Source organism: Panthera tigris, chromosome C1 (genome assembly GCF_018350195.1).
Source record: "Panthera tigris isolate Pti1 chromosome C1, P.tigris_Pti1_mat1.1, whole genome shotgun sequence".
NCBI lineage: Eukaryota > Metazoa > Chordata > Mammalia > Carnivora > Felidae > Panthera > Panthera tigris.
In genome coordinates this window covers 210,859,154-210,886,348 of record NC_056667.1, presented here as the reverse complement: position 1 = coordinate 210,886,348, position 27,195 = coordinate 210,859,154, and the positions used below count along the sequence as shown (strand labels likewise).

At 44.4% G+C, this 27,195-nt stretch overlaps 2 protein-coding genes across 25 annotated transcripts in view; both read right to left on the bottom strand.

Moving 5' to 3' along the window:
* SP100 (SP100 nuclear antigen) overlaps positions 1-12,513 on the bottom strand; it is a 99,455-nt gene extending 86,942 nt beyond the window's left edge. For 4 of the 5 annotated variants that reach the window (XM_007082944.3, XM_007082945.3, XM_015537869.2 and 1 more), the window contains exon 1: positions 12,362-12,512. In XM_007082944.3, coding sequence (XP_007083006.1) covers positions 12,362-12,393 — 32 coding nt within the window. In that variant the 5' untranslated portion in view covers positions 12,394-12,512. Of the gene's footprint in view, positions 1-12,361 lie in introns of all 5 variants that reach the window. The other variant, XM_007082947.3, reaches the window with a different exon arrangement.
* A 10,950-nt stretch (positions 12,514-23,463) lies between these two features.
* The window catches only part of LOC102972180 (nuclear body protein SP140), a 65,314-nt gene continuing 61,582 nt past the window's right edge, over positions 23,464-27,195 (bottom strand). For 18 of the 20 annotated variants that reach the window (XM_015537857.2, XM_015537856.2, XM_015537859.2 and 15 more), the window contains 5 exons: positions 26,232-26,347; positions 25,424-25,529; positions 25,042-25,119; positions 24,688-24,831; positions 23,464-23,911 (listed from right to left, as the gene is read on the bottom strand). In XM_015537857.2, coding sequence (XP_015393343.1) covers positions 23,804-23,911; positions 24,688-24,831; positions 25,042-25,119; positions 25,424-25,529; positions 26,232-26,347 — 552 coding nt within the window. In that variant the 3' untranslated portion in view covers positions 23,464-23,803. Of the gene's footprint in view, positions 23,912-24,687; positions 24,832-25,041; positions 25,120-25,159; positions 25,237-25,423; positions 25,530-26,231; positions 26,348-27,195 lie in introns of those variants that run through there. The other 2 variants (XM_015537860.2, XM_015537866.2) reach the window with 2 other exon arrangements.

The window sequence follows — 27,195 nt, the reverse complement described above, 5'->3', positions numbered from 1 at the left end:
GTTTATATATACAATAGAATATTAGTCATAAAAAAGAATGAAATCTTGCCATTTGCAATGACATGGATGGAGCTAGAGTATTATGCCAAATGAAATGAATCAGTCAGAGAAAGGTAGAACTTTATATTAAAAAGGCTCATCAAGTACAGAGAATGAATATTTAAAACACATACCTAGATGTATTATGGTGAAATCTAGAACATCAAGGATAACAAACAAACCATAATGGTTACAGAAAGTAAAAGCGACTTACCTACAAGAAATGAAAATTGGATGGAAGTTGGAATTTTCCCATGCAACACCGAATTCAGGAAGACAGTGAAGAAAAATGACCAAAACTTAAGTGAACTTTAATTTTAAACATACACAAACATTCATTCACGTATCAAAGTAAAATGAAGACATTTTCAGACTCAAAAATTTCACGGAGGGCATAGGAAGAGGGATGAGGAAAAGAAAATCGAGTTCCAGTTTTTAGCTTAAAAAAAGGTACTAAATAACTCCAGGCATTGGGAGAATAATAGAAGCCTAAGTATGTTTATTAAAAATTAAATTTCAACAACAACAAAAAAGGCAATACTTCCAATGTATCGGGGGGAAATATGGAGCAAAGGAAATGCCACCAATTCAAAAGCAGGTAAGAAAGGTGAGAGAACCAGAAGAAATTCTTGTAAATATTAATAACTAAGAGAGTAAGAATAAATATAAATATACTAGTGATCAAAATAAATGTTAATGGAATAAAGTGACACAAAATATGAGAATATATAGATTGGATAGGAAATAAAATTCAACTATATATATTTTTTATTGATCTAAAATTGGCATATGATATTATATTCAGGTATACAACATAATAATTTGATATTTGTATACACTACAAAGTCACCACAATAAGCTTCATTACCACTCATCACCATGCAATTGGTCCCCTCACCCATTTTGTCCACCCCCACCCCCATCCTCTCTAAATAACCACAGATCTGTTCTCTGTACTTATGAAGGGTTTTTGTTGTTTCTTTGTTTTTTAGATTCTACATATAAGTGAAATCATATGGTATTTGTCTTTTTCTGACTTATTTCACTGAGCATAATACCCTCAAGGTCCAGCCACATTGTTACAAGTGCCAAGATTTTCTTCTTTTTTATACCTGAGGAGTATTCCATTGTGTAGTATTATATAGAGAGTAGTTATATCATATATAATGTTGCAATGAACATAGGATTGAATATATCTTTTCAAATTAGCATTTTTGTTTTCTTCAGATAAATACCCAGAAGTAGAATTGATGGGTCGTATATATGATAGCTCTGTTTTTCATTTTTTGAGGAACATCCATACTGTTTTCCACACTGGCTGTACTAATTTATATTCTGATTAATTGTTCATGAAGTTTCCTTTTCTCCACATCCTCACCAACACTTGTTATTTCTTGTCTTTTTGGCAATAGCCGTTCTGACAGGTGTGAGGTGATATCTCATTGTGGTTTGGATTTGCATTTCTCTGCTGATTAGTAATGTTGGGCATATTTTCATAAGTCCATTGGTCATTTTTATTTCTTTTTTGAAAAAAAAACCTGTCTATTTAGAGCCTTTGCCCATTTTTAAATCAGACTTGGGTTTTTGCTATTGAGTTGTTTGAGTTCTTTATATATCTTATACATTAACTCCTTAGTGAACATATGATTTGCAAATATTTTCTCCCATTCAGTAGGCTGCCTTTTCATTGTTGATTGATGGTTTCTTTTGCTGTGCAGAAGCTTTTTAATTTAATGTATCCCATTTGTTTATTTTTGCTTTTGTTGCCTTTGCTTTTGAATCAAATGCAAAAATTCAACACCAAGACCAATGTCAAGGAGCTTATCACCTATGTTTTCTTCTAGGAATTTTCTGGTTTCAGGTCTTACATTCAAGTCTTTAATCCATTTGAGTTAATTTTTGTGTACGCTGTATTCTATTTATAAGGGACATAGAAAAAATAAAATGGCTCAAGAACACTGGAAATAAAGGGATTGGAAAAGACACATTAAACAAACACAAAGTAAAGAGTGCTCTGTAGCAAAACTAAAATCAAAAGCAAATGGAAGTTAGGTTGAAAAGCATTACAAAGAATGTAGAAGGTTATTTCATACTCATAAAATATACACTTCACCAGACTTCATGGTAAAAATCATTATGTGTATGAAAATATCTTTAAAATATTGAGGGGACATGTTGTACAGCTATGTAGTGCCAGAGCTAGGGTTTGGAACACCTCTCCCCAAATTTCCTACCTCAGCTCCTACCCTCCATCCTGGCTGGCCTTAGATAGCACAATATTAATCACTACATTATATTACCCTTCAAACATGAAAAACCTGCAAAATCACATGCATTAGGCCACAAGAAAAATAACAACAGATTCTGAAATGGAAAACAATCTTAAGGAACACATTTTCTAAACACATGTCATAGATCAGAACAAACAACCAGGACAAAGGAACTCCTTCAATATTAGCCACTGGGAAGATTTTAAAACTCTTTCCAAACAGTCCTTAGTTGAAAGAGAAAATCAGGATAGAAATTACAGATGAGTAAGAAATAAATTCTAATGAAAACATATAAAGCCACAAACATATAAGAACCACCGATATACCCAAAGTAGCAAAGAGATAAACATTCATGGCCTAAGAAACATTTTTTTAGAAAACAAGAGACACTGAAAAGTAAACTAAGTTTTAAATTTTTTTAAATGTTGATTTATTTTTGAGAGAGAGAGACAGAGTGTGAGCGGAGGAGGGACAGAGAGAGAGAGGGAGACACAGAATCCAAAGCAGGCTCCAGGCTCTGAGCTGTCAGAACAGAGCCCGACATGGGGCTCGGAGTCACGAACCCACGAACCGTGAGATCATGACCTGAAGTCAGACACCCAACCGACTGAGCCACCCAGGCGCCCCAATAAACTAAGTTTTAAATCAAAGTATTAAGAAAAGAGATCAAGGAAATTCCACCCCCCAAGGAAATTGAAGACAAAAATGAGGAAAGAAAAAAAAAAATGAAAATAAAGAAAAGCAGAATTTAATTAAATCTCAAACAAAAAAATAAGAGTAATGGATCAATACAACCAAAAGATGATTCCTTGAAGAGAACAACAAAATGGAAAATTTGATCAAGAGAATGAAAGACGGGTGGCTGGGTGGCTCACTCGGTTAAGCGACTGACCTCAGCTCAGGTCATGACCTCACAGTTGGTGAATTCAAGCCCCACTTTGGGACCTATGCTGACAGCTCAGAGCCTGGAGCCTGCTTCAGATTCTGTGTCTCCCTCTCTTTGCCCCTCCCTGACTCACTCTCTCTCTCTCTCTCTCTCTCTCAAATATAAATAAACATTAAAAAAAAGAGAGAGAGACCAAAAGAAAAGACATAAATGAACAATGCTAGGAATGAGGAAAAGGATGTGTCTGCAGTTAAGGAAAAGATTAAAACTTTACAAAAGAAATCTTTATATATTAAAACTTTACAAAAGAAATCCCTGTATATTAAAACTTTACAAAAGAAATCCTTGTATAATTTTCTACCAATAAATATGACAACCTAGAAAAAAAAAGCTTACTTTTTAGGACAATATGAATCATCAAAACTGACAGTCAACATGAGAACTAAATAGAATTAAAAGTGATAGAATAAATGTATAATGTACTTTGAGACCTACCCTATCCCTGCCTTCTCCCCACACCTACACACACAAATATCAGTTTCAGAGGCACCTGGATGGCTCATTCAGTTAAGTATCTGACTCTTGATTTCTGCTCAGATCATGATCCCACAGTTGTGAACAGAGTCCTATGTCAGGCTTTGCTCTGGGTATGGAGTCTGCTTAAGATTCTCCCTCTCTCCTTCTCCCTCGGCCCCTCCCCTGCTCACTCTCTCTCTCTCAAAAAATAAAAACAGTAACAAATATCAGTTTCAAACAGTTTTATGGACAATTTCCAGCAATCCTTCACAAAACAGAAAATGTCCATATTAAACAAACCATTTCAATATATTTTTTTTTAATTTCAAATCACCCCAAATCATCAATAGACTACTATATTTCTTCTATAAATACCAGATAAATACAAAGTAAATGAAAATCCTCAATAATTAGCAAACCAAATTCAACAATACATTAAAAGATAATACACCATGTTCAAGTGGAATTTATTCCAAGGATACAAGGGTGGTTCAATATCAGGAAATTGATCTACATGATACACACATTAATAAAATAAAGGATACAGGTTATATGATCATGTCAACAGATGCAGAAAAAGTATTAGACAAAACTCAACATCCATTTATGATAAAAATTCTCAACAAAGTAGGTTTAGAGTGAACACATCTCAGCATAATAAAGGGCATAAATGACCCACAGCTAACATCATGCCCAATAGGGAAAAGTTAAAAGTGTTTCCTCTAAGATCATGAACAGGACAAGGATGCCCTCCATCTTGCCACTTGTATTCAACACAGTACTGGAAGTCCTAGCTATAGCAATCAGACAAGAAAAAGAAATAAAAGGCATCCAAATCAGTAAAGAAGATATAAAACACTCACTGTTTGCAGATGACATGATACTATATGTGAAAAAAAAACTAAAAACCACCAAAAACACTATTAAATCTAATAAATACATTCAGTAAATTTTCAGGATACAAAATTAATATACAGAAATCTGTTGCATTTTCTCTACACTAATAATGAACTAACAGAAAGAGAAATTAAGAAAACAACCCCATATACAATTGCATCAAAAATAATAAAATACTCAGGAATAAACTTAACCAAGGAGGTGAAAGAACAGTACTCTGAAAACTATAAGATATTGATGAAAGAAATTGATGATGACACAAATAAATATACTATGGTCATGGATTGGAAGAATTAATGTTAAAATTTCCATGCTACCCAAAGCAATATACAGATTCAATGTAATTTTTATTAAAATACCAACAACATTTTTTTTCACAGAACTAGAACAAATAACCCAAAAATTTGTATGGAACCACAAAGGATCCCACATATCTAGAGAAATCTTGAGAAGGAAAAACAAAGCTGAAGGCATCACAATCCCAGATTTCATGATATACTACAAAGCTATGATAATCAAAACATTATGGTACTGGCACAAAAATAGACACAAAAATTGATGGAACAGAATAGAGAGCTTGAAAATAAACCCACACTTATACAGTTAAGTAAACTATGACAAAGGAGGCAAGGATAAGGGGAAAAGACAGTCTCTTCAATAAATGGTGCTGGGAAAACTGGACAGCTACGTGCAAAAGAATGACACTGGATTGCTATCTTACACCATACACAAAAATAAACCCAAAATGGCTTTAAGACCTAAATGTAAGACCTAAAACTATAAGACTCCTGAAAGAAAACATAGGTAGTAACCTCTTGGACATAGGTAGTAAACTCTTAGCAATGTATTTTTTTGGATCTCTTTAGGCAAGGGCAACAAAAGCAAAACTAAACAGCTGGGACTACATCAAACTAAAAAGGTTTTGCACAGTGAAAGACACCATTAACAAAATAAATAGTCAGCCTACTAGAGGGGAGAAGATATTTGCAAATGATATATTCCATAAGGGGTTAGTATCCAAAACACATAAAGAACTCTTACAACTCAACATCAAAAAAGCCCCAACAATCCAATTAAAAAAATGGACAGAGGACCTGAATGGACATTTTTTCGAAGAGGACATAAAGACAGCAAACAGACATAGGAAAAGATGCTCAACGTCACTCATCATTAAGGAAGAGCAAATCCAAACTACAATGGGATATCACCTCACATCTGTCAGAATGGCTGGAATCAAAAAGACAAATAACAAGTGTTGGCAAGGATGTGGAGAAAAAAAAAAAAAAACTTGTACCCTGTTGGTGGGAATGCAAACCGGTGCAGCCATTATGTAAAAACAGTATGGAGGTTCCTCAAAAAATTAAAAATAGACATACCATATGATCCAGCAGTCTACTTCTGGGTATTTATCTGAACAAAATGAAAACAGTAATTCAAAAAGATACATGCACCCTAGGTTCATTGAAGTACTGTTTATGATCGCCAAGACAGAGAAGCAACCTGTTTCCATCAATAGATGAATGATTAAGGAACATGTGGTGTGCGTGCGTGTGTGTGTGTGTGTGTGTGTGTGTGTCATATTACTCAGCCATAAAAAAAGAAGGAAATCTTGTCATTTGCAATGGCGGGTGACTTAGAAGGTATTATGTTAAGTAAAACAAGTCAGAGAAAGACAAATACTAAATGATTTCATTTATGTGTGGAATCTAAAAAATAAATGAATAAACAAAACAGAAACAGACTCATACATACAGGGAACAAAATGATGACTGCCAGAGAGGAGGTAAGTAGGGGAATGGGCAAAACAGGTGAAGGGGATTAAGAGGTACAAACTTCCAGTTATAAAATAAGTAAATCAAGGGATGTAAAGTACAGCACAGGGAATAGAGCCAGTAATATTATAATAATTTTGTTTGGTGACAGATGGTAACTAAACTTACTGTGGTGATCATTTCATAATGTATACACATGTTGAATCACTCTGTTGTACACCTGAAACTAATATAACATTGTATGTCAACTATCCTTTGATTAAAACAAAAAACAAACCCCAATTAACAAAAACCAAAAGACATCAACTCACAAACTCAAGGTCTGGAAACCCCAAAAGGATAAACGCAAAACAAAAACAAAAAATTTAAAAAAAAATTTTTAAACGAAACTAGACTCATTACAGTATACATTCTAAGAGAAAAATCTTAAAAGCATTCAGAGAAAAACTTCGTGAGTCACAACCAAACGTCAAGCAATAAACTTTGAAAACTGCCAGTTAATCAACCAATCAATCAATGACTGGAAGTTCCTGGTGTGGTGCAGGATTCAAAAACTCCAATCTTCCCCAACTCACACAAGCCATACAGATTTCTGTTGGAAAGACCGTAAAAGTTGAGAAAAGCATCTAAGAATGTTACTGAAGACATGAAACTATGTATGGTGAGGCTTCACCAGGAGGAAGTAAAGTGAAAGAAGAGACCAGAGAGGCAGGCAAGCAGAGAGCCACTTTTGACTTAGGGGCATTTGCTGATCCTAGAGAATCAGAACCTCAGGTCTGACAGCTTTAAGGGGAGAGAGGGACAGAAATGAAGTCTAGAGTCCATACAAGATGGAGGGTCCAGGGGTGCCTGGGTGGCTCAGTGGGTTAAGCGTAAGATTGTTGGTTTCGGCTCTGATCATGATCTCACAGCTCACGAGTTCAAGCCCCGCAACAGGCTCTGAGCTGACAATGTGGAGCCTGCTTGGGATTCTCTGTCTCTGCCTCTCTCTCTGCTCTTCCCCGCTCACTCTCTGTTTCTCTCTCTCAAAAACAAACAAACAAACAAACAAACAAAAAGATGGCGGGTCCAGCGGGAGTCCCAGCTACCACCACCACATCTTCCCAGTGAGAATTCCGTGAAGGGGGCAGCTGTAGCCTGGAATAATGGCACTCCCAGAGAACCACCTGGCTTCACCCAGGTGCTCTCAGACGCTGACCCATGTTCAAGAGTTTTCAGAGACACCTGGGTTTGGCAAACAGAAACCCTTTCCAAACCTTCATTGCAGTCCTTGATTTACCTACAAATAATTTCCCCAGTACAATGCTAATACACAAAAACACCCAGCAAAATGATCTTTGTAATCAGAAGAAAATTTATCCCTTTGTGGAAAGGGGAAAATGGTAACTTTACAATGGAGGAGGCTGGAGCCTGGCAAATGCCACCCTAATTAAATAATCGAGGTCAACTTCGCTGGTGGTAAGTCAGGTTGGCTATATCCCCAGATATGATGTGATGAGAAGGGCACTTCACTTCTGTGGTAGTCTCTCAAAAAACCCTCAACCTCAGTCTAATCATGAGAAAAAACATAAAGATGAACAAAAATTTAAAAATGGTCTACAAGATGGGGCACCTGGGTGGCTCAGTCAGTTAAGCGGCCGACTTAGGCTCAGGTCATGATCTCGCAGTCTGTGAGTTTGAGCCCCGCATCAGGCTCTGTGCTGACAGCTCGGAGCCTGGAGCCTGTTTCAGATTCTGTGTCTCTCTCTCTTTGACCCTCCCCCGTTCATGCTCTGTCTCTCTCTGTCTCAAAAATAAATAAACGTTAAAAAAATTTTTCTAAATGGTCTACAAAAAATAAAAATAAACAAAGAACTAAAAAAACGCCCAAAACCCAGAAAACTAAAATAACTAACCAAATAAGAACAAAAACAAAACAAAAAGAAAAAAAAACAGCCTACAAAATGCCTGACCAGTAGTACTCTTCAAACTATTAAGATCATGAAAAACAAAGCGAGACTGAGAACTTGTCACAGACCAGATGGAATAAGTGACAGGCTGGCTAGATTAAATGTGGAGCCCTGGACTGGATCCTAAAAACAGAATATGTGCGTTGATGGAAAATCTGTTGAAACTGAAAACAAGTCCGGGGTTTAATTCACGCTGACGTTACCAATATTGGTTTTTCATTTTTGAAAAATGTAACCAGAGTCACGTAAGAGGATAATGTCGCAGGAAATAAGCCTGGGTGTGCAGAATATGGAAACTTCTGTACTGCCTTTGCGACTTTTCTGTAAGCATAAAATTATGCCAAAATTAAAAGTTTATTTAAAAAAATTGTGAGAACCAGCAGAAACAACAGAAAACAGGGCTACAACCACCTCCTATGTTGAAAATATCAGATGCCAATATAAAACATCTCTAATCTAAGTATTTTATAAAGTCTTTCCATAAAAGAAACCTACAGCAAACATCATCCATAACTGTGCAGTGATAAAAACTTTCCCTTTGAAATTAGGGTCAAGATGGAATCATTACCATCAGTACTTGTATTTGTCATGTACAAAGTACCTAGCACACACAGTAAGGCAAGAAAAAGGAGTAATACGTAGAAGGATTAGATCAGAAGAAGCAGAACTGTCATTGTGTTTACATTATGTAAAACCACATATATATACACACACACACACACACACATATATATATATATATGTCATTAGAATTCAAAAGAGTTTGGCAAAGTTTTCATTTATTTTTGTATCTTTGTTACAAGCAGCTAGACAGCCTATTTTAAATTATGTAGATTTGATATAAAGATATCAAGTATCTATGAATAAATCTAGCAGAAGTATAAGACCTCTATAGAGAGAAATATAATTTTTATTAGAAAATCTAGTTCAATTAGTAATACGCATATACCACAGTAATGAGATAGAAGACACAATATTGTAAAGGTATCAATCCTCTGCAAACTGATCTATAGATTCAACGCGATCTAAATGAATTCCTGGCAAGATATTGACAAGCCAATTTGGAGACGCAAAGGGCCAAGCCACTTTGGAAGAAAGGAAGGTAAGAAGATTTACTGCCACAGATATCAAAAGTTCATCTGAAGTCGTGGTCACAATGACAACGTGGTGCGTGGGGAGTAAGAAAAGGCTCGTGCAGGCCAATGCTGGAAGAGAGAGCCCTTGAAATGGGCCCTGCATACAAGACCACTGAGTAGTGAAGACAGTGGTGTTGGCAGATCAGCAGGGGAAAAGGATAGTGTAACTCATAAAAGTTTCCTCAGGAAAAAAAAAATTTTGACAAGAATCAAATTAGAGCCTTTCAACCGTAGATCAGATGGGAAGCAATTCAGTCTCAGATAAGATGAGACATTTGGGGGGAAAAAACATTCACCCAGATCAAGTCTGTGTATAGCGGAGGTTGCGGGGCGGGGGGGGGGGGGTCCATCACGAGTGACATAGGCTATAAAACCATCACAGGCCTGGGAGAAAGCAAGTAAAAACAGCACTGAAACCAAACTGCTGACAGAATCAACCTGGAAGAACAACCCAGGGGATGAAGAAAAAATCCCCAAAGCACTTACAATCATCCAAAAGCCTCAATCGATCAAGCAAGAGCCTGAAGATGGGATGGTGTGTGTGTGTGTGTATATATATATACAAACCAAAAAACAAAATGTAGCTTACAGTGGAGCCTGCAGAGATCTAGAGACAAATTCAGATCCCTCATCTGTCCCCCCTCCAAAAAAAAACCACAACCAACTTTACAAAAAATAGAAATAACAAGAAATGAAAAAGCTACTTAAAAAATAATTGTTGTGGAAGAAAAGTTTGAGACCACCATTCTGAGCAGAAAGTTAAAAAGTGAAAGAGGTGAAAATTTAGGGGTCAGATAAAAGCTGTGAAGGCTAGCATTGCTTCAGTGGAAGAATCACTTTGCCCCCAAATTGAAAAAGGAAACGTTTTGGAGATGTGAGAGAAGAAACTTCCTGTGCAATGAAGATAGAGTTGAATCTGCCGTCTTAAGAACACAAGAACTGTGGTTAAAGAGTGGAATTCATCAGTAATTTTTGGTTCACTTTAATTATTTATAACAACGAGGGTGCATCTAGCTCATAAAATCAATACTATAATAAGTCTATATTGTACATTGTCAGCTTTAACAAGATAAAGTCACCATAAACAGAGTTCAAAGACAAGGAGAGTATATACCTTTCAGAATATTTAGCAAACTCTCCCTTTTCATCAAAGAAAGGACAGTCATGTCAACTGAATAACATCGGCCATAAATAAAGCAGCAATTCACAAAAGAGGCAGATGGCCAATAAACATGAAAAACTGTCCAACCTCCCCCTGTAATTGGGAAAATGCACATTAAAAGAAGGTGCAGCTCCTTATCCAGCACCTTTGCAAAGGTTGGGCATGGGGAGATGGTTTATCTCATTTGATATTGTTAAGACAACATATCGGGTCAGCTACTTAGAAAGGCAATTTGGCAGGATCTATAGACAAGTAAATATTAGTAACCTCTGCCTCCACGATTCCACGTTTTGGGTTGTTGATACAAGGCAGATACTCGTAAGCGTGCAAAAATATAAGGAAATAGATTATTCTTATCATAGCTTGTTGGTAAAGTGAACAATCAAATATGACCTAAATTGTCCATCAATGGGGAGTGGGGGAGGATTTAAAAATTATGGCATATCGATTCTATGGGATAGCAATAGCTATTACAATAGCTCTTAAAAAGAATGAAGTATGGAGCACCTGGGTGGCTCAGTCGGTTGGGCATCCGACTTCAGCTCAGGTCATGATCTCACAGTCCAGGAGTTCGAGCCCTGTGCTGACAGCTCAGAGCCTGGAGCCTGCTTCGGATTCTGTGTCTCCCTCTCTCTCTGCCCCTCCCCTGCTCATGCTCTCTCTCTTTCTGTCTCAAAAATAAATTAAAAAAAAAAAAACATTTTTAAAAAAGAATGAAGTAGATCTATATGATTATTAAGGTGATCTCTAGGATCTTCACTCTTAAAATAAGAGAAAATGAAAAATGCAAAACAGCATATACAATATAATCCCATTTATTAAAAACACAAAGCACAGAGTGCATATATAGGAAAATAAGCTATACATGGAAATACGTAGAAAACGATCTGAAAGGCTGTGCCTGAAACACTTAATAGGACACAGATTAGAAGCTGCATTGGGGTAGGCAGTAAACAGGAATTTTTCCCTCTACATACCTTCATTTGGTGTAAAATTTTATGAACAAGAATGTATAATGTATTCCTTTTGTATTAAACAATACATTAACTAAAAATATTAAGTAATATTTCTGACGCAATGCTAGAGAGTAAGATAGGATTTCTACCTCCCTCCTCACCGTCTTTTTTTTTTTCTTTTTGTTTGTTTGTCCGAGGCATAACCCATTCCAGAACAGAAAATCAAAGTAAAGACAAAAATACTGAGCCTGCACTACTCTTTGGCGGTCTGGGCCTTTCTCTTCCCTTTTACTTCCTTTGGTCATGATGATGAGGAAGAAACCCCCCCAGCCAGAGACAGGAATGGCGCAGGCGCTGACAGAAGCCTGTTCACAGGACAGGTGTGAGACCGTAGCACCCAGTGTCTGAACCTGTCAGATGTTTCCCCTGAACTTTATGTTTTCTCAACTGCCTTCTTTGAAATGGCTCGTGAAAGTAGGGGACGCCTGAGGGAAACGAGAAAGTTCAGAGGTCATGAACAAAAAACAAATCCCTGTCCTAAAACCCTGGGACTTCAGACGGGCCTCTGTCTGAGCAGCATGACAAAACAGGAAAGTCATGTGTGCAGATGAAAACCTGATTTCCTCATTGCCTAGTCCTCTACTTTATTTACGTTGCTAGTGAGCTTTCTTGGAAACTAGGTAAAGTAGAGATTTAGGTTAGTGTCTTTAGAAGGACACCGGAGCAAACAGGCCATGGCCAGAGAGAGAGGTTCAAAGGGAGGGAGATGAAGACTAACCTGGTGCTGAGGTCGCTGCCCCCATCAGCCATCTTTCCACTCTGGGCCCCGCCTGGGCCCCGCCTGGGCCTCAAGTGTGGCCTCCGAACCCTCCAGTTGGTGTGGCCTGGGTCAGGGTAGCTGCTGAGCCCAGAGCAGGAAGTTTGTGAATTGACTCACGCAGAGGCAGCTCCGCCCAAATGGGGAAAAGGGAAGTGAAAGTATCTCTCAGCTGCTGGGCAGACAGACTTGTGGCAGCAGGAACAAAGGAGTGACAGTCAGGGCCTGGAGGAGCAGGGCCAGCCCCCCCGGGGGGGGGGGCACTTCGGTGTGCAAAGACACAGAAATATCTATGTGTCCATAAGTGTTTCTGTCCTTCTATCTAAGGTCCCCGAGGGTAATAGGGGTGGGGAGAGGGGAGCTGTGTGTTTGTCACCTTCCCCTCGCCAACGAGGCTGTGGGGGGACAGAGGGAGAGACAGAAACTTAAAATCTCCCTTCCTGCGGGAGAGCCTGGACCCCGACCAGGTAAGGTCCCAGCATGGGAACACAGGGCTGGAGAGAGCACAAATGCTCAGCATCATAAACCCGGGGGAATGTGCTTAGTGTTCCTGGAACTCAGTCAGACGTCAGGGAGAAATCAGCAAGGCTGCAGCCAAGGTGATGACGGTGGCTAATATCTCAGGTGCAAAGGTTTAAGGTGCCCGCAACTTCTGAATTGCATCCAGGGAGAAGGAGACACGTGGAGAGAAGTCGCTGGAATGCTGACCGGCACAGGCTTCCCTTGGATGCAGATGGAGATTGGAACCGAGATGATCTGGAAGCAAATACATGGGCAGGCGAGCCCCGCTGGGAGGGTGACCCTCTGCCTCCGACTCCTGTCTGTTCACAGATTTCTCATTCGGATTTGGAGTCATCATTCCACAAAGCATGAGACTTAATTCCATTTGAAACGGCAGGGGAAAGAGGTTTCTACCCTCTTTCCGTGGATGTTCTGTCTTCCCCGCAGAGGGGTGAACATCAGCCTGCTGGGGATCCCGGGATGCTTCTAAGGACGTCTTTAACCATGAGCAGGGTCTCTGTGTGCACCAGGTGCTGTATGCGTGTGGGTCTCGTCCCCTCTCCCTCTCTCACTCACTCTCAGGGGTACAAGGACTAGGAAGTTGAGCTACTGTTGGGCACAACTGTCCTCTGCTTCTTGCCTCCATAGGACACGTGGCCCAGACAAGGCCTGATACAGACGACATGACTTTTCTAGCGTCCCCTGTGCTCTGTCCCTGGGCAGCAGGCTGACCCAGGCGACCACTGTGCCGGGTGTTGGCGTAAACGTGCCAGCTTTTCCGTGGCTCCGCGTAGGGTGGCTGAGATGAGCACTCTGAATAGAGGCCACCGGGCAGCTAGCCAGTGGGGTAGGGAGATCCACAGGTGGCCCTCGTGGGGCTCACAGTGACACCTGGGGCTGGTCCTGGCCTGGAAGGAGGGAAGGGGCTGCCCCCGTGGGGCCGGGGGGGGGCTGGACACGCATCACCTCTGTAAGAGCAGCAGTGGTTCCTGAGGAATCTGGAGGCCTCTGTAAGGAAAGCAAAGTTTCTGTGATCCAGAAGAAGCCAGACCCGCCAGGTTAGGATACGGACAGGACCAGCTTGAGGAGCAGATTTCACTCCTGAAAACCCTCCTGGACTCATTCGAAGGAAACAAGGAAGCGCCTGGGGCACTTTCTGCAGCTTCAAGGAACACTGACACCAGGGCCACCGTCACTGTTCCGGAAGTAGCCCAAGTGCTCGACCTGGAGGCCTGGACAGCCGGAGAAGCCACACTGAGGAGGAACCACAGGGCAAAGAAGCCACCAGGGGGACGGGCTCAGTACGTGTCAGTCACCAGGAGCAGATTCTGTTCAGACTTTGAAGGTGGGTCCAATCTGGGAGACCCCTGTGGGGACCAGAGGTTTGTCACTGGGAGCTCAAGGTGGGGAAGAAGGGGTAGAAGGTCAGGAAGAAGGGGCAGCAGCAGGGGCAGTGGCTGCTGGGGCAAGGGGCTCAACACCCTTGGTACCTCTGTGTATGTAGAAACGGGGGGGGGAGCTGGTGCCTGGGACCTATGGCCCTACTCCAATGTCCCTGGAAGGGACATCCATCAGCGGGAGTCACCCCTGCCCCTCCCTGCTTTCTGGGGTGACTCTCTGGTGGAAGGGGTGAGTCTGCTCCTTGTTGGGTCTCCCCGGGCTTATCATGCCTGGAGAGGCCAGAGCTCTGTTGGCTTTTCCAAAGTCAAGTGCACAGGGACAGGAGCTTGGGGGGCTGTGGGAGGTTGGGGGTGTGTATGATTGATTGGAGCAGCCTGAGGCTGAATATGTGTGGATAAGCTCAATTTGGGGGTTTGGTTTTAGGGACCCCTTTTTTGCTACACACTAAGCCGCCACCCCCAGGGTAGCTTTTATCAGGATGAAAGCTGGTATTGTGAACCCCGTCTGCTTCACTTTTGTATCTATCTGTTGGTTTGGAACGCAGGTGAGGGAAAAGGACGCACTTTGGAGGGGCCCACTAACACCCTAAATTTGGGTCCAGCATATGGGCATACATCTCTTTCCATGAGTTCTTGTCTACCTGTGCCCGGGATGGGTAGAGAGGCTGGTAGTCCTACCCCCTTGCAATTGCATGGTCACGATACGGTTATCACATGTGGGTTCGGTGGGCATTTGGTGACAGTATTACAGTTTTGAGGGACCAGGGTGGGTGGTGCCCCTTCTCCTTCTAAGCAGAATCTCAGCGACCGGGCAGGCGTTGGTTGACCCGTGGACTCCTGAAGCTGCAAAGTTGGTACAAAGCCAGAGGGATTGCTGGGGGTGGAAATGTGAGGATTTCTATAGGGAAGAGAGTAAATCCTTGAAGGAGGGGCTGGGAAGAGGCATCGGGGCAGGGAAGGAAATGGTTAAGGGGTGAGTGGAGGGAGGGAGAGAACCATTGGGCAATTTGGGAAAATCCATCCGGGCCACTTTCTGGAGGTCTGCACTCCCCTCTGGTGGTCACGCTTGGTATCACAGCCTCCTGAGAACTGGCTTCTGTTGCCGGTTCAGAGAAACTGAAACCGAAAATCCCTCTGGTAACTATCGAAACCCCTGGAAATTAGTCGTAGCAGCTCCATCATTTCTTCCCAAATAAAGGCTAACTAATTTAAGGATGGGATTCTGAGATCATTTTGATATTTGGCAGTTCAAACACACACAAACAAGCTTATAGCCTGGACGGAGAGGTCTAGGGCACATCTGCTTACCATTATCTGGAGGTGAAGGGAAGGGAGCCTGTCTTACCAACAGGAGCTCTTGTTAGAGATTGTTGTGGTTGGGGAGACCTTGGGCATTCCCGGAGCACCTGTGCTCAGGGCTGAGAAAGTCCTGCACAAAGGATAAGGTTGTCCTTCTCAGACCGTCAGCTCTAACAGTCCTGGCCCAGGAGAAACCCAAATAGAGTCTAATGAGCTCTCCCCTGGATCAAGTCCTGTGCTTTTTCCCTGCCTGGGGCATGTGCTTCCTCACATGTACAAGTACTGTGCCCATGAAACGGGCTGGCATCCTGGCGGGTCCAGGGTCCAGCACTAGTACACAAGGACCACGTGGCTCCGGCCAAGTCCTAAAGTGGCCCCGGGGACACATCGGCGTGGCCCTGAAGCTCCACCAGCCTCTGCTGGGCATCGTATGTCTCACCTTAGAATGAGGTTTGCGGGTGGGTTGCAAAGCTGCACAGTTTTTCAGGACCAGGTGGCCACCAGGGTCTCCAGGTACAATGGTTTATAGGCAAGACCACAACCAGCATAGTCGCACCGATTTCTCAAGACAATGACACTGAAGCTGAAAACATACCTCTCTCATTGGACTCTGGTTCGTTGTCCTGGGGCATAAAGGGTATACGGGGAAAGTTCCCGGGAGGTCAGATGCCATTTCTGCAGCTTCCTCCACCATTTGAGAATGGCCAGTGTCAGTCTACAAGGTGACACCCTCCCCTCCATAGAGAAAGGAGACCTCTCTGCCCTTTCATCAATATGGGGGCCCCATAGACATTCCACCAAAAGCCTATGGGACTCCCTCCCCTGAATTATTCTAGGGAGCAGGGGTGGGGGTGAGTGGGGCGGGGAGGGGACTTCAGCCTCCTAAATGTGGAGCCATGGTGAGTGAGGGGCTCACATATATATCCAAGAGCCTGGATTGTGTCCTCACTGCACAGCGTGCTTGAACAGGTTGGGCCTGGATTTCCCACTTGCCATCAGACAAAGGTACAACGTAGGAAACCAGGGCCCGTCTGTATTTCCTGAACAGACACAAAGTAAAGACATCAGCTCCTCCTGTAGGGCACTTCAGGCCACAGGCAGTGACACAAGAGTTTGCAAAACTTCTAAGAGCAGGCATGTGCAAGGGCATACAGAGTGCATATGCCATGGGCTCTATCACTATTCCCAGGGACCCCCGAGGAGAGGTCACAGACACCAGACAAGCCAGGGGCCACATCATTTAAAAAAAATTTTCATGTTTATTTATTTTTGAGAGAGACAGACAGAGCATGAGCAGGGGAGGGGCAGAGAGAGGGGGAGGCACAGTATCCGAAGCAGGCTCCAGGCTCTGAGCTGTCAGCACAGGGCCCAATGTGGGGCTCGAACCCATGAACCACAAGACAATGACCTGAACCGAAGTCGGCTGCTTAACCGACTGAGCCACCCAGGTGCCCCAGGCCATGTCATTTTATAGCTAAGACTTGTGCTCCTGAGATTTCAAGGCCGGGGTCCTGCCTCTCCTACCCCCCACCTCCCCATCCAGACACAGGCAGCTGTAGATGGGCCGTAGGAGGTGGTGGGATGGAACGTGGTCCTCCCTACCTCCCCAGCAGCTCTGCCAGAATGCGGTGGAAGATGTAAGACAAGTGTCTCAGCTCCCTGAACGCTCCCCACTCTTGTTTCCAGTAAAGATGTAGGTGAGATTACCACGATGGGGATCGAGAATGCATTGTTGGGTATGAACCAGTGTAGACTCTTTCCATCCCCCACACCATGGGTTCCGGGGGCAAACCTGAGTGAAGATTGGTGGGGGAGAAAAGTCCCAGACTTGATGGCATGTAGGAATCAGTGGTTTCAGGTCAGATGAAAACAATCTCAGGCCTATCGGTCCGAGTAGCAGTACCAGCTGAAGGTTTGATAAGTATCTGATGGATATGGTTCTGCACAACCTCCTGTGTCCAGGCTGGGTCTAGATTTACTAAACGGGCTGCTGACTGGCACCTCTCGCTGGGATCAGAATGTGCTCAGCTCGTCTTAGCAGGCCACTCACGTGGCCAGGCTCAGACTGCACACCCTGCCTCCTCTTTGGGCACATCTCAGACTAGTTCAGACTGGTTTCACTCAGTCCCGGGCATCAACCAGTGGTTTGGGGAGGGTCTAGACACAGAAATTTGGGGTTCCTCTCTGTGACTTTCTCTTTTCCAGCCTTTCCCCCTCACCACCCAGAAAACTTAGTGGCCCTGGGCTTCTTCCCTGGCTTTGCTAACCAGAGGGAAGGTGTGAACTTTCTACCAAAGTTTTACCCTCCCCCCTCCATGCAAGACTGGCCTGGCTACTCTCAGGGCCCCGTGCTAATAAACAGTAAACATCTCGTATTGGCTGTTTCCTCTCAAGTTTCGAATTCCCTCCAAAGTCGGTCTGCTTTGGCTTACTTTTCAGTTGTTTTTTAGATGTTGTCCAGAGCGTCTAGCAGTTTTCTAGAAGAGGCTGGTTGGTTAGGAGCTCTCGCCCTTGGTCCTAAGCAGTAGACCAGCCCTGCCCACCCCCGGGGCCCAGCCCTGCTTCTGGGGACATCAGTGGTTTCAGTGCCCGCTAAGCCCCCTGCTCACCCTAGGGGACAAGATCCTATGCTCAGTACATCAAACAGAAAGCACCCCTCTGTCAGGTAAGGCACAGTCAGATCTATGCAATCGTGCACTTCTGTGCCCGCGGGAACACGAATGCTCACCCACTTAGGGCGGGCTTGTTCACTAAACAAAATGACAGAGCAAACGATGTGCCTGGGAGGACAAACATGGATTATTCTAGAATTTCAGTTGGAGTTAATACTTACAAACCTATACAGATAAGGCCTACAACTTGTTGCCCAGAAGCCCAAGACTCTTTTTCCTTTGTTAAAAGAGGAGACGGAGCCATCTGTATCGAGCCTGGTTTTTGTTTCAAAGGTCTTACTTTTATGCAGCCCTGTCTTTCCAAGGAATCGGGTCCACAGCCCGCCCTCTGCCTCCCTCCCGCACAAACTCCCCATGCACAAACTAGGGAAGGAAGAGCCCCCGACTGGGTGTGTGTGAGTGAGTCTTTGGCCTGATAGGAAACCCAGCCAGGTAGTTCGGTCCCCGGGGCTCTGATCTCGAGCCTTGTGAAACCTCCCCACCCGGTTTACGCGGAGAGAGCTGGAGAAAGCCCTAGAGCTGATGCCCAGAGGAGCTGCCCTGGGAAGCTCAGGCTGAGAGGTCCTTACCAAGAGCCCCAGGTCCTCCTGTAGCTCCCAGGGACACAGGCACACAGCCCTCCCCCTGGAAGGTCACAGCCGAGCTCCCTAGCATCTCAGCAAACAGCCCCCAACTGAATCCAAGTAAACCAGACTGATGGGATGATAGGCTTAGTGCCCTTCGTTGCCCTTGGCTGTCCTGAGGGTGGGGTGGACGCCTTCCCTTCAAGCATGAAGACCAACTCAGCCTTTCTCCGCACAGCACAGGGCAGCGGGAACTCAGTCAACCTGCTCCCTTTGGTTCCGGGACCTCGGCCCTTCTGACTGACCTTGCACTGCCCCATCCACTGTTAGATACCAGGGCCTACCTCGGAGGGTCTGTTGGTCAGGCCTGATTTCCTTGGCCATCCGGCCTGCTCTCCCACCTTCCTAACAGCACCCAGTTTCCTCTGGGGAGACGACCTCTCCCCTTCGTGTGCGGGAGCAGAGGGACTGCTGTTCAATAGCTGGCCCCCGAGCAAGCCGGGCCAGCCAGAAGCTTTGGGGAGTCAGACTCTTGAGAGAAGTTTGCTAAGGAGTTTAAAAAAAAAAAAAGACGGAAAGCATTCATTCCATGGTGGCTCCTTGACAAGACGGCTGAGTCGTTCCTGGTGCACAATTCTTGGATCTGCTCTGCTACGCTGCCCTGGTTCTGGGGCCATCGGTGAGCTCCACACCCAGCCTTCCCGCCCTTGCGTGAGCCACTGGGCACCTGTTTAAACAGGGTCTTTTTGTCTCACCGAGGTAAAGCCAGTCTCACCGGCAAGGAGCCCCAGCCGACACGACGTTTGTAGGTGATTTACTTACTGTTCTCAGGATCAGGCACTTCCTAGGAGCACAGTAACTATTAACTCATTCATCCTCACGACCCAGCGAGCTAGGTACTAGCTTCTCCATTTCACACAAGGCGCTAGTGCACAGGGGAGGTAGGTCGCGTGCCCAGGGACGCACAGCCGCTCGTGAGGAGCTGGGATTCCACCTCCTCTGCTGGCTTCGCGGCCGGTGTTCTCAAACGCTAGGCTCTGGTAGAAGGGCCAACTGCGACTGAGGCTTGATGAAAAATAACAGCTGGGATAGGGATGACACAGAACTATATTTACCAACATGCAGCCATGCTCATTCTATACTATGAAGTGAAATACATTGATTGGAACACATTTTATTGTCAAGATGGTGTAAGCACTGTTACCCTCCCAGCTTGCACTCCGCCCCTCTGCATTACAAAGCCTAGAATACTTTTCATCAAATTGGCAACCATGGGTACTCTTCTTCCCCAGAGAGGCCTACCGAGCATTGTGCTTCTTAGTGGTAGAAGATGGCTTGGAGCTTTGGGGGGGATATCCTGATATGCCCCTGACCGTTGAACCCCTGAGAGCTTATCTGTATGTCATGTCTCTGAATTCTTAGTAGGGTTTCTCTCTCACCATCTGGGACACATGTGACTCGACAAGGCTTTCGGAACACCCAACACTTTTTGCTGTTCAGGTCCAGTTAGCATACTGTCACTGTGATGGTTAATTTTGTGTCCACTTGACTGGACCATGGGGGTCCCTGATTAAACATTATTTTTGGGTACTTTACTGAGGATGTTTCTGGATAAGATCAGCATTAAAAAAAATTTTTTTAAATGTTTATTTAGTTTTGAGAGAGAGACAGAGTGTGAGTGAGGGAGGGGCAGAGAGAGGGAGACATAGAATCCGAAACAGGCTCCAGGCTCTGAGCGGTCGCGCAGAACCCGACTCGGGCTCGAACTCAATGAACCGTGTGATCATGACCTGAGCTGAAGTCGGACACTTAACCAGCTGAGCTACCCAGGCACCCCGAGACCAGCATTTTAATCAGTGGACTCAGCAAAGTAGATTGCCCTCCCTAGCATGGGTGGACACCATCCATGCTGTTAAGGGCCTGTTGAGTGGGAGAAAAGGGGAGAAACGCAAATTCATTCTCTTCCTGCCTGCTTAGTTGAGCTTTCCTCTTGGATTTCTGACTTTCTTGGACTGAGATTTATACTCTCTGCTCCCCTGGTTCTTGGGCCTTTAGACTTGGGCTAGAATGACACCTCGTCTTTACTGGGTCTCTGGCTCACAGATGGCATATCGTGGAGATTCTCTGCATCTGTAAGTATGTAAGCCAATTCCACATAATAAATCCCTGTATATATAAATGTATGGCTCTGTTTCCAAAACTTTTGGTTCTGTTTCTCTACAGAGCCCTGATTAATACAGTCAACAATATAGCGGATTGATGTACTGTATTGTGGTGTCAGGGTAGACTAGGTTCCTTCAGACTATATTGTAATAGAGGACAGGAGAATTCACCCCGTCCTGGGGCAGGACAGTAAATGTGTACAATTGTCCAGTCCATGGGGACATGAACTGCTTCCGATCTTATTTCCTACTAGATATTTTAAAAGCACATTTTCCATATTAACAGTTGCACAGCACATACCATAGGCCATGCTACTCTGCTCTAAAAGAGCACGTCTAGCACAGCAGCTGGTTGTTTCTAGTAGCCATGAACCAAGCAGCTTCTGCGGAGACCAGCCCAAATATAGTGGCAACGAGGACCCAATAGCTGCCGCCTTTAAATCTTTGCAGGTGGCACTAATCTCTGTCATTCTCCAGCCCAGGAATACGACATTGCTTTTGACTATTTTCACCGTAGGGAATTTCAGTTTCAGGGCCTTCCACTGGGCTTCTCTGAAGACAGTGATTATTATTTCACGGGATGCTTTGTAGGTTAAAGAACCGGTTCATCCAACTTCCATGTGTATCCTGATTATACCCTCAGGAAGTGGGGCGGCTTCATGGATTGAGTGGACCCATTGTGACATGGATATTACCTGACTTCCATACACTTTACTCAACAGGGACCATGATGGTGCTTTATGTCCCTAGAGTAGCATCGAAGTCAGATGCTATATTCAACAACCTTTGAAACACCTATATATTTTCCTTTATAGGACATATGGTTTCTAGATAAAAGACCGTTGGTCCTTTTGGTGAAGAACTGAGGAAATCACTATGTGTACATTTGCAAAGTTCTTTTTTTATGAGACCTGCCTTCATTTCCCTCAGCATGTTTGGGGTCCAAGAATTGACTTAGGTCTGGAAACTGGGCAAGGGATCTTGACTTTTCATTGAGTCAGCTAAACTCAGCTCTCTGATCATCTATTTTTAATCTCTAATCTTTTTTGAAGGTATATATGAAGCAATATCCTTGTTGGCTGCCCATTTGTCTTGCCTATAAGAACACCCCGTCTTGTAAGCTATCTCCAGAGACATCCACGGACCAGGCCCCACGGCTGTCATTCTAACCTTGCTGCGCATTACAGAAGTTATGTTGTCGTGCTCTGACAGTGAAATGCTACCCCTGATTTTGTTATCCAATCATTTCCGTTGCTGGAATACAGTTCTGTGCAACATTCCCACATCATTCTGACCTATAGAGGACAGCCCCTGCTGAGCATCTCAAGGATGCTGTTGCCTCTTTAGCAGTGTGTTCCTTATCACCTTGGTAAGTCAGTGTCTCTGAGGCCTCCTGAGGAACAGTTACCTGTAGGTGGTTTTTCCAGCTGGAGAGAATAAAGCTATGCCAATTTCATTAGGCTTTTGAATTTCCCTTTTCCATAATCTGCCCTACCAAGCCCAGTACACTCTACTTCTGTTTCATCCAGCGTGTACCCTGGCTTATAGCAAGCCTCTGCGAGCCACCCAGGAATGTATTAGAATCATCACCTCTGGCCCTTGCCAGGATAATTAAGTTCTGTGGCACGGGAGAGCATGCCTGCATCAACAATTCTCCTCTTTCCAGTTTCCTATTCCCTTTCTTCTTTCAGGACCCACTCACACACAATCCCCTGGCACCTGCTGGTATATGTTGGCCCAGTCTTCCAGCTGCACTAGAGTAGAACCCTCTTTTCATCTCGCAGGCCCACTCAGCATACTCCCAGTTAGGTCATGCTGAGGCTACTCTGCATAGCCTTCATTCAGGCAGGAGGTGGGCTGGTAAGGGTCTGTCTCCAAAGCAGGGGCAGGAGTTTTCTGCAGGCCCTGAAGGCTCAGGGGGATCTGGAGTTCAGAGCTCTCCTGTACATCTACCTAGAGTTTCGGGGCTTCACTCCTTCTTTATTGGTGCCCTAACTTTGGCACAGGAGGCCACCCTGAGCTAGAATTCAGGCTTCTCTGAAATTCTGCCCTTCTGAAAATCAGGGCCAGGCCTTCCTTACTGTCTACTTTCCAGCTGCAGGGATGGGGGTGATTTTGGTTTAGGTGATTAATAGCTTTAAGCCTGTCTTTTACTCTTGTCAACATATTAGTGGCACTTACCAACAGCCTTCAAACCTCCACACTTGTTTCAGTTACTATCTCTCCTTCTGTAAATGTCAGATCATTGTTCCAGCGAATATGCCTCTCCCCCTATAGCCCATCCAGTTTCCTACAGGTGAAAGTTTTGGCAATGGCACGGATGTAACACCTCAGGCACTGTCAACATTCCACTTGTCACCATCTGACTAGACAGTGACCTAACATCAGAACCCCATCCTCAAGTCCTGCTTGCTAGGACCAATACCTTAAGTTGGGTTCCTTGGAAGCAGAGCCCGAGATAAAGTCTCTTGAGTAAGTGATTTATTATGAGAATTTTCTCAGAAGAAGAGGGGTGAGGGAAGCAGGATAGCGTGGTAGGAAAAGCCAAGCATGGATTGGTACCAGCTGGAGACTAGCTCCAGCCTGATCTCGTGGAAAGTGAAGGGATACGGATCACTACAGGTTGGTTCCACCTTGGGGCTGGAAGCCGGCCCCCACGCCCAAGAGGTGTAATCTCCAGGTGAAGTTGGCATTGGCAGAGGGTGGTACTTGGGGGAAGAGTGTCATCAGCAGCCAACCCTCACAGCAGCTGGGACATGAAAGTTCTGCCCAAAAAGGAGATTTTCCAGGGTGTCAACAGCCTCCACTACACCAGTGAACTCCTCTCATTTGCTTCCTCAATAGAAAACACTTCCTTGAATTTCTTCTCGAACTCTGCCTCCAGTCTAAGTCCCATTAGGCCAAAGTCATTGTACTGAAAAATAAATCATAAAGACAAAAATAGCGATACTCATTATCAGTGTTATTGGACACCTTGCAATCAAAAACGTTTAGGACCTTGTTTTAAACACCTAAGTTACATTAACCAGGTGAAGCTTAAAAATTCAAGCAGCCAAGAACAACTTGTTTCCTATGTGCATGATTATTTCTGATTAAATAGACAGAAGTGAGAAATCACTGCCATACTTGGGACTCTGACGTATGTTGTTTGGGTTGTTTATTTCAGTGAGACTTAGGAAAGCCATCTATGTCCTTTGAAACCATCAAAGAGCACAGTCTAAGTACAATGAGCCATCCTGCTTCCCTGTAACTTCTAGTCCTCTCTGGTAACCCCTGTAAACTACACGCTCCGTTCACATGCAAGAAGTCTAAAATTGGGGTTTCTAAGAGGTTGAGTTGATCTGGGGAGAGATAAGAAGGGTGATATAACTTTAAGATGCCATTCTCTCCTCCTTGGATTTGGAGCAGGTGGGACTCCACTGCTCTCTATGGGCAGCTGTCACCTTTGAGGAGGGGAATGAGCTCTCAGGGGCCCGGGGTTCTGGTTGCAGAAATACCTTCTGACTCACTACTACTCTGCCGTGGTGAGCTTAAGTCCTGAAATGGAAAAGTCACTCATGTCCAGAGCTCTTTCTTGTGCAGGCTTGTCATAGGGTGAGGGAAATGTAAAATTTTCCAGGCACCAGAAAACGAGGGCAGAGTGAGTCAGTGGAAAGAAAATGAAATGGAGGCAGAGAGAGCGCCTCTTACCTTGTAAGATGCCCTGTGGTTCCGAAAGATGAGGCGCATGTCCTGCACAAACTCCTCTACTCTAGGGTAGCCTTGTTTATTTAGCTTCTTCTTGATTTTGTCCAACCACATGGGTTCCTTTAGGTTTTGAGACCCCTCTTTAATCTGGTGGGGGAAAAAATATCAATGGGAGAGTTATTGGCATTGTTCAATGCCTGTCTCCAGTGGATTTCCTGAACTCCAGCAGAGATGCAAGACAAAGAAAATGGCGGCTCACGCTCTCCCTCTCATGGGATTCAGATCACAGATCCCCCCTGTGTGAAAGTCACTGAACATCACAGCGGCCTGTAATCATGGTTGGTTGCTGTTACTTACATAATAATAGTATGGAATCTTCGAAAAAAAGGAGCTCTCTGAATGGCAATAGACCTTCAAGAGGAGGAACTCACATTTCTGCAAAAGAAGGCGGCTGTGAATTCACAGCAGTTTGGAGACATTGAGCCCATTCACATGCCCAGGCAGAGGCATGACTTAACACTGTCTTCTGGAACTTTCCCCAAACACGTTTGGCTTTCAGAAACAGACATGTAATAGGTGAGTTATATATTCTGCAATTCAGTTCTGGTATGATTTCAGCATGATCGAGACATGGCTTGGAAGAGAAGGCTCCCTCAGGCGCCCTTCCCCTCCCTCGAGACCTGTTGGACTTCTCGGTGTCAGGGGGAAGGAGAAGCCTTGGGCTTTGCACCCAGCTCACCAACTGCTCCTCTGGCTGCATCTGCCTCTCCAGGACCTCAGATTCCCCGTGACACTGCTGCCTTTCCAAAAACTCCATCCTGCAGAAGGTGCAACTCCACGGGTTCCTGAGAGGTCAGGCAAAAGTAAGCAAGGGCAAGGCCCCTGGAAACAGCCGCTGTGCCTACGGCTGTCATTGTCTTCCTTTTAGACATGGTTGATGGACACAGCTGGGAGATGAAGGGAATCCCTCTCAGAGCCTCCAGGACCCCCACGTGGAGCCTGAGCCCAGGAGGATGGCAAAAGGGTGCCCATGACCCTTCTCCCATTGAGGGTGGCAATAGGGGGCTCTGTGCATGGAGGGTGGGGTTAGGGTGAGTGGTGGGCCCTCCTTTCCCTATCTGAGCTGCTGGGAGCCCTGCCTGCTTCGTCTGAGTGTCAAAACTGAGCCTTAAGCCCTGGGGCCCAGGCTTCTATCAGCCTGTGGAGCCCATGGTAAAATGCACAAACCAGGCCATGTTTCCTGCCTTTCTGAAAAAGTGCAGAACACAAACAGCTGGTGTTCCCACCTCTATGAACAGGGCTCAGGGCTAGAAAATCTTCTCAAAGGGACGGTAACACTAGGTAGGCAAGGGACCCAGCCACCAGCCTCAGCATCCCAGAGGGCAGCAAAGAACAGTATTCCCTCCTGCTGCCAGAGTCTTTAAACAGCTGGATCATGCTGCTGGATGCCATACCTATGGCCCTGCTCCTTCTCTCTGCAGGGGGATTTCCTCCTATGGCAGGAGGAGGGGTTCCTAATCCAAGTGGGGGGACTTCATCTCACAAACCTCTCAGTTTCCACTGGTGGGATGTGACAGTCCTCATGAAAAGATCTTGAACAGGTGTCACAACAGAACAGCTTTCCTCCATCCCGGCACATCTCACACACATCGGAGTTTCCCGGCTAGAAGGAGAATCAATGTCGGCATCCCTAGTGAAACCCCGGCAGGCCACCACTATGGGAATCTAGAACTCACTGCCTTTGTGTGAACCTGCATGAACATATCTATGCTTCTCCCTGAGGTGTGAAGGAGTGGCATGGAGTGTAGACTTCAGAAGAAATCACGGTCTGCATTGATGCCCAGGAGGAGGGGCCTGTGTATCAGACCAGAAAAAATTCTCCCTATAAAACCAGAGATTCTAACACAGGAAGACTAGTAGCAAAACAAGATGATTTTATAGGAATTGGAATAATATTGTTACCTTGCTGATAAAACAAGTTCCTGAAATAAAGTATTAAATGCATTTGCCTATACTGCAATGAAGAAGTAGAATCATGGAAGGGCAAAATATTGAGAATGTAATAAGATGAGTAAGCTCCTTAGTGTGGAAAGTGATAAAAGATGAAAAGACACTCATTAACCATTATTGAGTCTTGTTTTTGGCTCATATTGGGTAAACGGGGTTCTAGCTATTTCTTTTGTTTTTTAAAATGACCCTATATGAGGAAGTGCTAGTCCCAATGAATGTCTAACCAAAAACTCCCATTCTGTGTCCCAGGGAATCCTCAAAGACACCTCCATCTGGGGTTGAGCCTGCTCTGGCATGGAGACATGGGGCCATTTTACTTCTCATCAGTGCAGACACTCATAGATTACAATCATCAACCTCGAGGAAGCAATGACCCTCTTTCCGGAAGAACAAGGAAATAACAAATACAACAGTGCTTAAGAATCTCCCACGCATATACTTTTTAACAGATACAGCTCTTTGTTTCTTAGTCCGGCTGCACATTAAAATCACCTGGGCATT